Source organism: Peromyscus leucopus, chromosome 19, assembly GCF_004664715.2.
Source record: "Peromyscus leucopus breed LL Stock chromosome 19, UCI_PerLeu_2.1, whole genome shotgun sequence".
Taxonomy (NCBI): domain Eukaryota; kingdom Metazoa; phylum Chordata; class Mammalia; order Rodentia; family Cricetidae; genus Peromyscus; species Peromyscus leucopus.
The window spans coordinates 2,404,244-2,417,995 of NC_051079.1; the positions used below are offsets into that span (position 1 = coordinate 2,404,244).

The following is a 13,752-nucleotide window of genomic DNA, read 5'->3' on the forward strand; positions in this document are numbered from 1 at the left end:
GAAGAGGCAGTATTTTGTGGAAAAGAATCTACATGCTTTGGGATCACATATATGTATCTTAATTCCAGTTTCACAGTGTGTCTTGAAGATTTAGTAATGAGTATTTCTGTTCTTATTATACCGTAGGTTTGCTCTAGGACTTGGAGTAATACTCTCCTTAGTGTATCATGGACCTTATATTTAACTGTCAAATTCTGGAAGTAACTCATACAACTAACAATAAGAGAATTTCATATACAAAGTGCTATGAAGAAAACGTAGTTAAATGGTATATTTGAGTGACTATAAGAAGGATTTTCAAAGGGTGGCCTTTCTGAGTCAGCACTATTGAGAGAAAACCTGAATGTCATGGGTGTGAGGAGACAATTTCAGAATGTGAGCTTTGTTTTTTTGTTTTGCTGGAACTGACTTGGTACAATTGACTCTCCATTTCTTCCTCATGTTCCTTATCTAAGCCCTTGAAGATCCTCTGTTCCCAGTGTCTTTAAGCATGTTTTACTTTGCAGTTTAATTGGTCTTCCAGTGTAGCCAGCTTTTATATCCTGTACTACTTCTGTTTATTTATTTGTTATTTACTCACCGGTGTTGTTGAAACAGGGTCCCAGTATGTAAACTCTGGCTGTCTTGGAACTCACTATGTAGACCATACCAGCCTTGAACTCAAAGAGATCTGCCTGCCTCTGCCTCCTAAGTTTTGGTATTAAAGGTGTGTGCCACTGTACCCAGCTTGTGCTTCTTTCTTAAGTGAGTTTTCCTATTTTACACCCTTTTTAAGACATGTCAGTATATCTACTTCCCATGAAACTGTTTTCTGAATTACTTTCCTTATTCAATTAAGATATCTAGTTGTTAATTCTGTAATTTCTTTAGAACTAGACTACTTTCTTGTAAGCTTGCCAACCTCTGACCACTCTGGTCATTAATTTCATGTGGGTTGTGCTTCATTGATGTTTTTCAGTTAAAATGTTGCCTGCCTGCCTTTTTATCTTTGAGACAGGTGTATCCGAGGCTGTCTTCAAACTCAGTCCTGCTGCCTCAACTTTCTCAATGCTTGGATTACAGTCTTCTGTGTTATTTGTGCCCAGTGTCGTGGTTCATTTTAAGTGATTCTCCATTTGCATTGAGGATTAACTTTATTCTCAGGCACCTGGCAGTTAGTTTTCAGATTGAAACCCTGAGACACATGATGGGTCTATTTCCATGGGAGGAAGCAGCTGGCAAAGAAGGGAGAGACTCTCCAGGCTCTCATAGTTAATACGTAATTAGATCAACTCTGAAGCAGTCCTTATTCTCCATAGTTTCTGTGGTTTGTGATACTTTTGTAGGCCTTGATTTTATGAATGTGAATGTAAATTAATTACATCTCAGAGTGTTTATGCTTGACTTACATTACCAAAACTGACATTCAGAAATGTTGTCTTCAACATTGCCTATTACGTAGCCACCACCACCCGGCTAGAAGTTCTTTTTTTAATTGTTACTGAATACTATCTTCAAATGTAATCTTAGTAAAGTTTTGCCTTTAAATTTCACTTTATTTCTGTCACATGTAAGAATGATATGTAAGCAGGTTCTTTTCTTTATGCGTTCATGTATGTGTGTATGTATGTCTGCGTGTGTGTGCCCATGAATGAAGGTGCCTGTGAAGGTCAGAGAGACTGTCAGATTCACTGCAGGTGGAAACAGGCAGTTGTGGGCTGTCTGATGTGGCTGCAGGGAACTAAACTCCAGTCCTCTTCAAGAGCAGCAGCTATTTTTAACCACAGCTATCTTTTCAGCTTCCTAGAACAAGCTTTAAAGTGTAACAATTGATATTTTGTTGAGGGTATTAAAAAGTCACATCTGTTTTATGAAAATTTGTTTTCTTTCTTTTTTTTTCCTCTTCAAGACAAAGTTTCATGTATTACAGGCTGTCTTAGAACTTGCTATATAACTGAAGATGGCTTTGAACTTCTGATCCTCCTATCTCTACCTCCCAAGTGCTGAAATTGCAAGTATGTACCACTGCATCCAGTTTGTGTGGTATTGGGGACTGATCCAGGCTTTGTGGTAGTGTTCCACCAACTCAGCCTTGTGAACATTTCAAAGCATCAGCTTTGATACTTGCTATATAGTCTTAAGATAGAATGGTTTAAAAATTACACGAGCCAGGTGGTGATGTTGCACGCCTTTAATCCCAGCACTTGGGGAGGCAGAGGTAGGTTGTATCTCTGTGAGTTCGAGGCCAGCCTGGTCTACAAAGCGAGTTCCAGAGCCCTGTCTCAAAAAAAAAAAAAAAAAAATTACACAAGCCAGTCCTTTGACACCAGTCCATGAGGAGTGTGAAATGCAGTAACTAAAAAGTACATAGGCTGCCAGCACCATGTTAAGACCTACAATGCTATCCTTTCACGTGTAATGTATTTGTAACACCATTCATAATCTCTGAAAGACTCCAGTAGAGCCTGTGAGAGTGAAATCCAGCACCAACTTCCAAGTTTAATTTCCCTGAGTTTTTCTTCAGTGGCACAAGTGATGCATCTTGGGTCCTGGTGTCCACAGAGGCAAGCCAGTACAAGGGCTGCTGGGAAAGGGGCACCTGGCTCTCGGTTCTTATGTTTGTTGTTTTTGTTGCGGGTGTTTTGTTTTGGTTGGTTGGTTTTTTGTTTTTTTTTTCACCTTTTTTAAAATTTTATTTTATTTTATTTTACAATACCATTCAGTTCTACATATCAGCCACAGGTTCTCCTATTCTCCCCCTCCCACCCCCCATTCCCACCTCCTCCAGGGCAATCCTCCCCCGAGGACTGCGATCAACCTGGTAGACTCAGTCCAGGCAGGTCCAGTCCCTTCCTCCCAGACTGAGCCAAGTGTCCCTGCATAAGCTCCAGGTTTCAAACAGCCAACTCATGCAGTGAGCACAGGACTTGGTCCCACTGCCTAGTTGCCTCCCAGACTGATCAAGCAATCAATCAACTGTCTCACCTATTCAGAGGGCCTGATCCAGCTGGGGGCCCTCAGCCTTTGGTTCATAGTTCATGTGTTTCCATTCACTTGGCTATTTTTTTTTTTTCAATAATTGAGTAAAACTGAAATTTATTATAAGCCACAGTCGTCCTAGGGACCTCCATGCTATATATATAGCCTCTATGGTTCTATGGGTTGTGGTCTGATTGTTCTTTATTTTATATCTAGAATCCACCTATGAGTGAGTACATACCATGACTGTCTTTCTGGATTTGGGTTACCTCACTCAGGATGATTTTTTCTAGTTCCATCCATTTGCCTGCAAATTTCATGCTTTCATTGTTTTTCTCTGCTGAGTAGTACTCCATTGTGTATATGTACCACATTTTTTCATCCTTTCTTCAGTTGATGGGCATTAAACATTTTTTATTGTTGTGTATATGTGTATACATGATTTGTGTGTTTGGTGGTTCGCAAGTAGAGGTCAAAGGACAACTTTGAAGAGTCAGCGCTGTCTTACTGTGAGTCCTGGGGATCCAGCTCAGGTCTGCAGAGCAAGAGCTTTCTAACCCTCTGTGCTAGCTTGCCAGCCCTAGAGTGCGTTTTTAAAACCACAGATGAGACTGCGGATTCGGTCCTAAGCATGAGGATCTCAGTTTGATCTCTAGCACTCACTGAAAAGTCAGGTGTAGCGCACATTGCTGTAGCCCCAGCCTCCCCCTCACTCCCAGAGGTGGTGCAGTGGACCCTGGGAGCTCAGTGGCCAGCTAGCTTAGCCAAAGAGAGAGCCTGCGGTTTATAGTTGGTTGGTTGGTTTGCGACAGAATCTTGGTTTGATGTCCAGGTTGGACTCAACTCACTGTCTGTTTGGGGTTTTAAATCATCTTGGCAGTGTAGTTAAGAGGAAAACTATGACACAGGTAACTAGAAGAAGACTGAAGATTTTGCAGCTGTTTCTCAAATACTGGACCAAGTGTTTGAGACAGACAAATCCTTGTTTGTCTTGCTGGTTCTTATAGTCATAGGAGAGTTTGAGCATTGTGTTCTTGAGGAGACTTTCTCTAACTTCTGAAACTAGGTCGTCTTGGTGGTCTTCTGTGTTGCCACTGTCAAAATGCGAATCAAATTACTTTTCTGTATACTCTTTTATTGTCTGCCATTCTAGTAAACTGAGTTACACAAAATAAATGACATTATATTGGTCTCTGAGTAGATTACAGTAGTGTTCATTGAAACCTTATTGAATAAAATGAATCAATTTTAAATCATTGGGGGGTATAATAATTGAGCATGTTTGTTAATGTGGTAAATTTCAGTATATCAATTTAAATACAAGAACTAAAATCTGTAAACAATCAAGAGTTGACCACTTAAGAGAGGCAGGGCAGTTGCAGAGAAAAACTAGATATGACAAGCTAGAGGATATCGATTCACTTTATGACTAAACAGTGACATTACTTAACCCTTTCATGGTTTTGTTTGTTTGTTTTTCAAGACAGGGTTTCTCTGTATAGCCCTGGCTGTCCTGGAACTCAGATCCACCTGTCTCTGCCTCTAGAGTGCTGGGATTAAATGTATGTGCCACCATCACTCAGCTTTCTCTTTAATGTTTTAAAGAGTTACTTTAGTTCTATTTTACCTTTGAACTACAATACATATTTTCCAAATCTTTGTTTTATAATCCTTCACTTCAAAAAACATGAAAAAGGCTCTCTGGTATATTACAGAAAGACACTCTGTTTTAACCCTGTGTTTATCCTTCTTGGAATCACTGGTTTTCTTCTACCTTCTGCTTCCCTTAACCTAACCTTTAAAACAGAAATGTTGTTAAGACTGATAATACATCATTCTTTTCTGTTACCAGATTTCATTCTTGAATTTTGCTAATGAGTAGATCATTTCTTTGAATCAATTCCCTTGCTTTTTCTAGAGCATGGTATAGTGTGTTCATTCCTTAGTTTTGTTTTCTTTGCTTTTGTTTTTTTGTTTGTTTTTTTCGAGACAGGGTTTCTCTGTGTAGTTTTGTTTGCCTGATCTTGCTGTATAGACCAGGCTGGCTTCGAACTCACAGAGATCCGCCTGGCTCTGCCTCCCTCCCGAGTGCTGGGATTAAAGGCGTGCGCCACCACCGCCTAGTGGTTATTTCATTTTCAACTACATTTTTTTTCTGATTATATAACTGGTAAGATTAGAGAAACTTGATTTTGTGTGTGTGTGTGTGTGTGTGTGTGTGTGTGTGTGTGTGTGTGTGCATGCGTGCGCGCACACTAAGAATTCTCATATCATTGCCTATAAGATAACATTTTAACATTTTAGAATATATTTTATATTCTCTGCACACTTTTTTTTAATATATGTACTTTTCTCTTTGGTATTTACAAGTTTACTAGAAGACATTTTATGATCTTGTTATATAATAATTTATTGCCATGTTTTTCTTTAAATGTTGACAGAAAATGTAAGGTGACTTTTCCCCTTTGTATTAATTGAACAAAAATAATGTCAGACATTCACTACATGTGTCTTGTGTCATACTGAGCAAAGCAGATACAGAGTTGCTAAAATGCCACTGACCACTGAGTAGAGTATTGGGAGACGCTGGGGAACGGAGTTACCTTTACTGAATAGACGCGTCAGAAAGGACAGTCTACCCCAGTCTACCCACCTACCCAAGAAAAAGAAAAAGAGGAAGGAGATTAGAAGTTCAAGACCAGCGTGGGCTACATAGTCAGCTTTAGGTCAGCCTTGACAACATTACAGAATGGGCCTATCTCAAAACCAAATAAGCAAAGTAAGAAGCTTTTGTTTTGTTTTGTTTTCAAGACAGGGTTTCTCTGTGTAGCTTTGAGCCTTTCTTGGATCTCGCTCTGTAGACCAGGCTGGCCTTGAACTCACAGAGATCCGCCTGGCTCTGCCTCCCAAGTGCTGGGATTAAAGGCGTGCGCCACCACCTTTTTAGCCAGATGTGGTAGCACAGCCTTTAATTCCAGCACTGGGAGCTGAGCCAAGATCCCGTGAGTTTGAGATCAGCCTGGTCTACATAGAGTGTTCCCAGACCAGCCAGGGCTGCATGTTGAAACCCTGTCAGATACTGCTTCCTTTGGTCATCCCCAGCTCCACGCTTGCAGCTGGAGAGACGGGCTGGCAGTTCAGAGCACACACTGCTCTTGCACAGGACCTGAATTTGATTCCCACGTCCACATCAGACAACTCTCAACCCCTGCAACTCCGGCTCCTGGAGGAGCTGACACCTCAGCCTCCTGGAACACCTGTGCTCACATACACAGACAGACACACAGACACATCTGTATGCACAATTAGAAAATACAAATCAGTTCTTAAAAATTCCAGAATTCAGAATGCTCTGAGATCTCAGAACTTTCCAATGTCATGCCAGCAGTCCAAAAACTTTACATTTAGGGCTATTTTAAGACTTTGAAAAAAGTTTTGTTTTTAGACTTTGGATTGACTATCTGCAAATACTTCAAAAGCCAAGAAACTAAAATCTGAAACACCGAGTCCCAAGTATGTGAAAAAGGATACTCATCTGTATAAGGAAGTCCGAGTTAGTAGATGAAAACTGCTTTGTTTCTGTTCACAGGTTAAGAGCAGGACTGTGTGACCGCTGTGCAGTAACGGAAGAGCATATGCACAAAAAGCAGCAGGAGTTTGAGAACATCCGGCAGCAGAATCTCAAGCTTATCACAGAGCTGAGTGAGTTCCCTTCCTTTTTACTGTCCTGCTGTTAAACTTACTAGGGAATTGGCTGTAATTATAGTCATTTTTCAAACTTTTAAAACTTTGTGTCTTCTTTTATAGATTTAATCTTATTGTTTTAGTAGGAAATAGGCACAAAAGTTATCTGTGTATTGTTTATAATTGTCCTTTAAAAATCTCTTAAGTTGTAAGACCAGAAGCATGTTTCTGGGCATATCCATATTTGTTTCTTTTATCTTGATTGCATGCAGTTGGATGCATAGTAAAGTTAAATACAACAATGTAATATGTTCACAAAGGTGTGTACTATTTTGATTTTCATGTATAATAGTGAGTATATTATTTTCGTTTTCCCCTTCCTACCCATTCATTATAGTTTTTTGTTAAATTTTTATCTCTTGCTCTATTAAAGTCATTTTTGCCTTTGGTCACTCTGAAAAAACTGAGTTGCCACATCCTACTGGTTCTATATGACCGTCTATTTGTCTTTATACCTCTCTATCAGTTCAGATACTCTTTTCCCCCCTCCCCTGCTCTCCCCTCTCTTCTTTTCAAGATAGGGTCTTCCATTGTAGCCCACACTGGCCTGTCCTTGAATTTATAATCCTCCTACCTCAGCCTCTTCAATATTGGAATTATAGATAATATTCTGACATGCCTGGCTCAAGGTACTGATTTCTTTTAATTGTCATCAGAAGTCATTTTGTCCATACTTTGTTTTCATTTTGCTTATGCTGTACTACTACATACGAACAGTTTAGTCTTTCTATTATATGTTTCTGAAAAATGCTAGTTGGTAATCTTGGTTTTATTTGGTTTGGTTTTCTGAGATAAGGTCTCATTCTGCCCAGGCTGATCTTGAAGTCATGGCAATCCTCCTGCCTCAGTCTCTCAATTCTGGAGTTACAGATTAGAGTCACTGTTCCCAGTTTCCTGGTAGTCCTGAACATAATCCTGTCTTCGTTTCTGTTCTTATCACTATGATAAAATGCTCTAACAAGAGAAACAGGAGGGAAGGGCGTGCCTTGGCTCACCGTTCCCATCCATCACAACAGGGAAGTCCCAGTGGCAAGCGCTCAGGTAACTAACCAGCTGTGCCCACAGTCAGGAAGAGGGCACTGAACGCATGCGTGCTGGTGCTCAGCCCTTTCTCCACTCTGCCTCAACATGATCAGTGTAATCCCTCACAGACATACAGAGGCCATCCCACAGGTAATATTGGAATTTATCACCAGCCATCAGAAATCCTGATTTCTTAGTTTAGCATCAAAAGATTTTCATCACTAATTATACTCAGTCTTCCTTTTTGTACTAATTCTCCTTATGACATAATGATTGGCTCAGTTCATTTATCTCTCTGTGACTATATGTGACTTATGCATGCATATGTGATTGCAGGCTCATGTGCCCTAAGTACACATGTGGAAGACAGAAGTCAGTGTTGCTTTTCACATTATTTTTTGAGATAGTATCTCTCACTGAACCTGGGGTTCACGATCTTAGCTAGGCTGGCTGGCCAGCAAGCCCTGGGAAATCACCCCGACTTTGCCTGCCTCCCCCACACCCTAGTACTAAGATTACAGACATGTGCCACCATAGCAGCTTTTTATGTGGATGCTGGCGACGTGATCCCAGGTTTTCGTGTTTGTACAGCAAGCATTTTAACACTGAGCCATCTCTCCAGCTCCCATTTCTGTATTCATTTTTCAAAATTAAAAAGCCAAATTTACTGGATACATTCTCCACAAATGTATATCTTGAAGAAATTAAGTATTGGCCCATTGTATGAAAGAGCCAATCAGTCCAGTCTATTTCTAAATAAAAGAAGCAGGATTGATAATGGAGAATGTTAAAATTGACATCTGGCATAGTATTTAAGACCTACTGCAAAGGTCAGAACTAAAAGGCTGAATTTTATACATTTTGTCCCACGACTCCCCTCTGTATATTGCTAGTATATATGAAAAAAAAGTCATGTTACAGAATGACTTCACAGGGATTGGGATAAGTTTTGCTTCAGGTAAAATGTGATTTTTTTTTTCTTTCATTGAAAAAAAAAGATAGTTTTCCCCTCACATAATATACCCTGATTACAGTTTTCCCTCCCTCTATTTCTCCCAGATCCTCCCCACCCCCCTCCAATCCTGATCCATCCCCCCTTCTGTCTCTCATTAGAAAACAGACTTCTTTAAGATAATAATATAATAACGTGAAACTGTTGCACGAATCCTAATTGGTCTTAATAAAAACCCAGAGCCAGATATCAGGGTGAAAGCTGAAAGGTCAGAGAAGCAGAGCAGCCACAGCCACCACCTCTTACCTCACCAACTCCTCAGCCTGTAAAAGCAAGAGCTCCTGTGTCCCGCCTTATATTCCTTTCTCTGCCCAGCCACATCACTTCCTGTCTCAACCTTCCTAGTGCTGGGACTAAAGGTGTGTGATCCCAAGTGCTGGAATTAAAGGTGTGTGCCACCACTCACTGCCTGGTTCTTTTAGACTGGATTAATCTCATGTAGCACAGTGTGGCCTTGAACTCACAAAAATCCAGATGGATCTCTGCTTCCAAGTGCTAGGATTAAAGATGGGTGCCACCACTGTCTGGCCTCGATGTCTAATCTAGTGACTTGTTCTGTCCTCTGATCTTCAGGCAAATTTTATTTGTTCAAAATATTACCACATGAAACAAAAACTAACATAGCAGAATAGGACAAAACAAACAGAAGGAAAAGAGCCCAAGAGAAGGCACAAGAAACATTCCCACTCATCTGCACATGCTGGAATCCCATAAAAACACTAAAGTGGAACCTACACTATATATTCAGAGGCTCTATCTGTAGGGTAAAACGAGAGAAGAAAAATATATAAAAATAAAGTAATTTTTTAAAAAACAATTAATTAAATTTACATTTAGGGCTATTTTAAGACTTTGAAAAAAATTTTGTTTTTAGACTTTGGATTGACTGTCTGCAAATACTTCAAAAGCCAAGAAACTAAAATCTGAAACACCGAGTCCCAAGTATGTGAAAAAGAATACTCATCTGTATAAGGAAGTCCGAGTTAGTAGATGAAAATTAAAAAAGCAAGGAAGAGCCCTAACATGACATTATGAGACAAGGAACCTCCAAAGATGCCATTGAGTTTTTTTTCTGTTGGTCATTTACTGCTGGGCATGCAGCCTACCCTTAAAGCTTGTTTCCCTGTGAGACTCCCTTGGAGGAAACTAAATTTTCGTTTGCAAGTGGTTATCAGTTGGAATTGCTTCTGGGTGAGGGATGGGGGCTCATGTCTACTTCTTTCAGCTCTAATACTCTGTCTCGTACAGACCCATACAGGTCCTGTGCATGCTGTCTCAGTCTCTGAGTTCATATGTGCATCAATCATTTTGACGTAGAGGGCCTTGTTTACTTGGTGTCCTCCATTCCCTCTGGCTCACACACTCTTTTCTGGGTCCTCTTCCATAGGGTCTCCTGATCCCTTAGGGGAGGGATTTGATGGAGACATCCCATTTAGGGCTGAGTGTTCCAAGGTCTCTTACTCTCTTGGCTGTGGGTCTCTGTATTTGTTCCCATCTGTTACAGGAAGAAACTTCTCTGATAATGGCTGAGCAAGGCACTGATCTATGAGTATAGCAGAATGTCGTCATTAGGAGTCATTTTATTTCTATGGTTTGTTTGTTTTTGGTTTTTTTTAGAACAGTAGTATCTGGTTTTACCCTAGGTCTCTGGGCTGTCTAGTCTCAGGTTCTCGGTCACCCAAGCAGTGTTGGGTATGAGTTTAATCTCATGGAGTAGGCCTTAAGTCAGATCAGTTATTGGTTAGTTATACCCACGAGCTTTGTGCCACCATTACACTAGCGTATCTTACAGGCAGGACACCATTGTAGATCAAAGGATTTGTGGCTGGGTTGGTTTTTAGGTTTCTCCTTTGGTAGCATGCAGAATACCCTCCTGTGCCAAAGATGAAGGCTCAGTGTAGGCAGCAGCCCTACTTTCCATGTTCAGTGAGTTGCGTAGATGTTATCTTCAGCACTGGGCCTTGCTCCCAGTTTGTGGAGAACAATCTATACAATCTTGGCAAAAGCCTGGGTTGTTTTGGGGTTTCTGTTGGCCAACAACTCAATTAAATGTAACCCAATTCTGGTACTGGAAGCTTCATTTGGTGACAGGAGATGTCCATTTGGTGTTGTGTCTCCTCCATTTGGTGATTCCATTTAGATTACCTTCATATATGAATATATTTTAGGAAGCTTTTACTGTCTCCATACTACCTTCAAAGGACCCTTAGTTTAGCTGTCTCTCCCTGGATTCCCTTCACTCTCCACTTGATCCTCTTGTTCCAGCCCTGCCCCCAATCCATTCATAACATTCTATTCTATTTCCCAAGGAGATCTGTTTGTCCCCCCCTAGTCCTGTAAGTTCCAGATTCTACTCAGAAGGTCATTTACTCACTCTAAGAAAATACATTTGGGTTGGGCGGTGGTGGCACATGCCTTTAATCCCAGTACTCGGAGGCAGAGACAGGCAGATCTCTGAGAGTTTGAGGCCAGGACAGGCACCAAAACTACACAGAGAAACCCTGTCTCGAAAAACCAAAAGAAAAAACAAAAAAACATTTGGATTTATAAGTGGCTACCTTCTTAATCAATTTCTAGACTATGATGAACTTTTATTGGTGGAGGCTTTTTTGCTGTGACATTTCTTAGATCTTGTCCTCCTAGTATAGTAATGCTTGCTTTTTTAGTAATGCTTGCTTAACCCGTAGTAACATACAGATCACTGATAGGATCCTGGGGCTGTCTGCAGTGGAAATTACATTCTACAGTTGCCGTTCAGCTTTATAAATTAAATAAGGATGGGAAGATTTAGTAGAGATAGATTCCAATAGGTACAACTTAGAGTGGGATATATTTAAATTATTCATGGAAAGATATGATAAAGAAGAAAGATTGATTTTACAATTGTGCTTATAAGTATTTTATTAATATTCAGCATTATTATTATTATTATTATTATTATCAAACCTAGACTGTGGGAACAGTAGGAAATATTTTTGTTATTAAATTTATTTCAAGGTCAGTGTCTAACATAATTTGAAAATAGGAATGAATAGCCCAGATGGAATTCTTTCTTGTCATAAGTGTGAATAATTAGACTGTACTCCTTAATATTCTGCCCACAAGCGTTATATAAAATTATCAGTTAATGAGTTAACATGGAATTGGCACAATATGAAATGCAGTAATCACTACCCAGGAGCGTGCTAGTTTTGCACAGTAGCACTGACCTTGCATAACATGATTTAGGCTTAGAAATCCTCATTTTTGGCTGGGTATCATGCCCCACATCCCAGCAATCCCTTTTTAAGGGGTTGAGGCAGGAGGATTTCTGTTGGTTTTGTTTGTTTGTTTTGAGGCTATCCTGGCCTGTAATTTCCAAAACAGCCTGGGCTACAGAGTGAAACTTTGTCTCAAAAAAGAAAAGGAATAAAATCCTAATTTCTTTATAAATGTTGACATTTTAAGAACCTGACATGAATATCAATATGCTTTCTCTTCCATGTTGTTTTTAAGTGAATGAAAAAAATACTCTTCAGGAGGAAAACAAAAAGCTTTCTGAGCAGCTGCAGCAGAAAATTAAGTAAGTATTTTCTCTCAAAAGCAATTTTCCTTTCTTTTATTATACTTAGTGTACAAACTGAAAGTATAGTCACAGTTTATTTTTTTTTTTATTACAAAGTGCTCTACAATAAGAAATACAAAGAAAGTCACTGCATTTTGTTTATGTTTTAGGGGACTGTCTATCAGCATCTTAAAACATTTAAAGCTTCAAATAGCATAAGTAGTAGAAAAATTATTTAATTACTTTGTGTTTCAAATAAATATTTCAGATTATGTGCTTCTTTTTCTGTGTTCTGGAGGCGTTAGAGTAAGTACTTCCTCTTGCAGAATTCTCAGCATGTGAACACTTCCCTCTTCTGTTTTTACTGCTCTTTCCTTCTCTGTAGGAATGAAAATTACTTTTTATTCTTCATTCTTCCTGCTCTTCTGCTTTGTATTATTCCTAATCCAAACTGTGATTCTGCAGAGTAGTTTATTATCCATATTTTACAGATGAGAGATGCAAAGCTCACAAAGTCAAATGACTCACCTATAGTTTTATCACTAGTGAGTAGTGTGAGCATTAACCAAACCTCTATCTTCTGACTTAAAAACCTTGGTTCTTTTCACTGTGCAGCACTGTCTCAAAATGTAAAAAAAGACTTTTTTCTAATGTGGTCTGACAATGTCCAGATTAGAGATAGGGCTTACTTCTTAGTTCCCACTGGGCTGGCTAGTTTCATGTCAACTTGACACAGGCTAGAATTAACTGGGAAGAAGAAGCCTTAGTTGAGAAAGTATCCCATAAGTAAAGTTAGATTGTTTTTATTTAGTGTCTTTTTGGTTTGAGTTTGTATTTAAGTTTTGAAGTGGAGTCTTGTAACTATAATTGTTATCCAGATGGCTTTGAAATTGTGGTCTCAAGAAGTTATCTTACCTACTGGTTAGTTGGGACAGCAGGCACACCAAGATGACTGCCCCCCCCCCCCGTGATTTTTTTTAAGACTGTTGAGTTCAGGGTAGTCCCTGTAGTGTTACAGAATTCTTAATATCCTGTTACATTTAAATAGTCTAAGCCGGCAGTGGTGGCACAAGCCTTTGATCCCAGTTCTCAAGAGGCAGAGGCAGGTGGATCTCTGTGAGTTCAAAGCCAGTCTGATCTACAAAGTGAGTTCCAGGACAGCCAGGGCAGCACAGAGAAACCCTATCTCAAAAAAAACCAGTAATTAAATAAATAAACAAATAATGAATAGGCAACTGTAAAAACTCAAGACTAGGAAAGACTGAGTCCATAGTAAGTGTATAAAAATGCATACATTCTTGTTCACTCATCTTCTGTGATGAAAAGCGGTCTGAGCCCCAAAGTTGTTTTGTTTATTACGTGTGCTAATTGACAACCTATGTTTATTTCAACTACCAGAATGTTATTTGTAGTCTTTATTTTCTTACTCCATGTGAATAGTCAAGGTATTTATTGCTGATGATGCCTCAGA

The 13,752-nt window shown here is 39.5% G+C and overlaps 1 protein-coding gene across 2 annotated transcripts in view; it reads left to right on the forward strand.

Annotated features, from left to right (window-relative positions):
- The window catches only part of Rbbp8 (RB binding protein 8, endonuclease), a 98,250-nt gene that overhangs the window by 42,721 nt on the left and 41,777 nt on the right, over positions 1-13,752 (forward strand). For both annotated transcript variants that reach the window (XM_037196952.1, XM_037196953.1), the window contains 2 exons: positions 6,548-6,660; positions 12,233-12,299. In XM_037196952.1, coding sequence (XP_037052847.1) covers positions 6,548-6,660; positions 12,233-12,299 — 180 coding nt within the window. The remainder of the gene's footprint in view (positions 1-6,547; positions 6,661-12,232; positions 12,300-13,752) is intronic.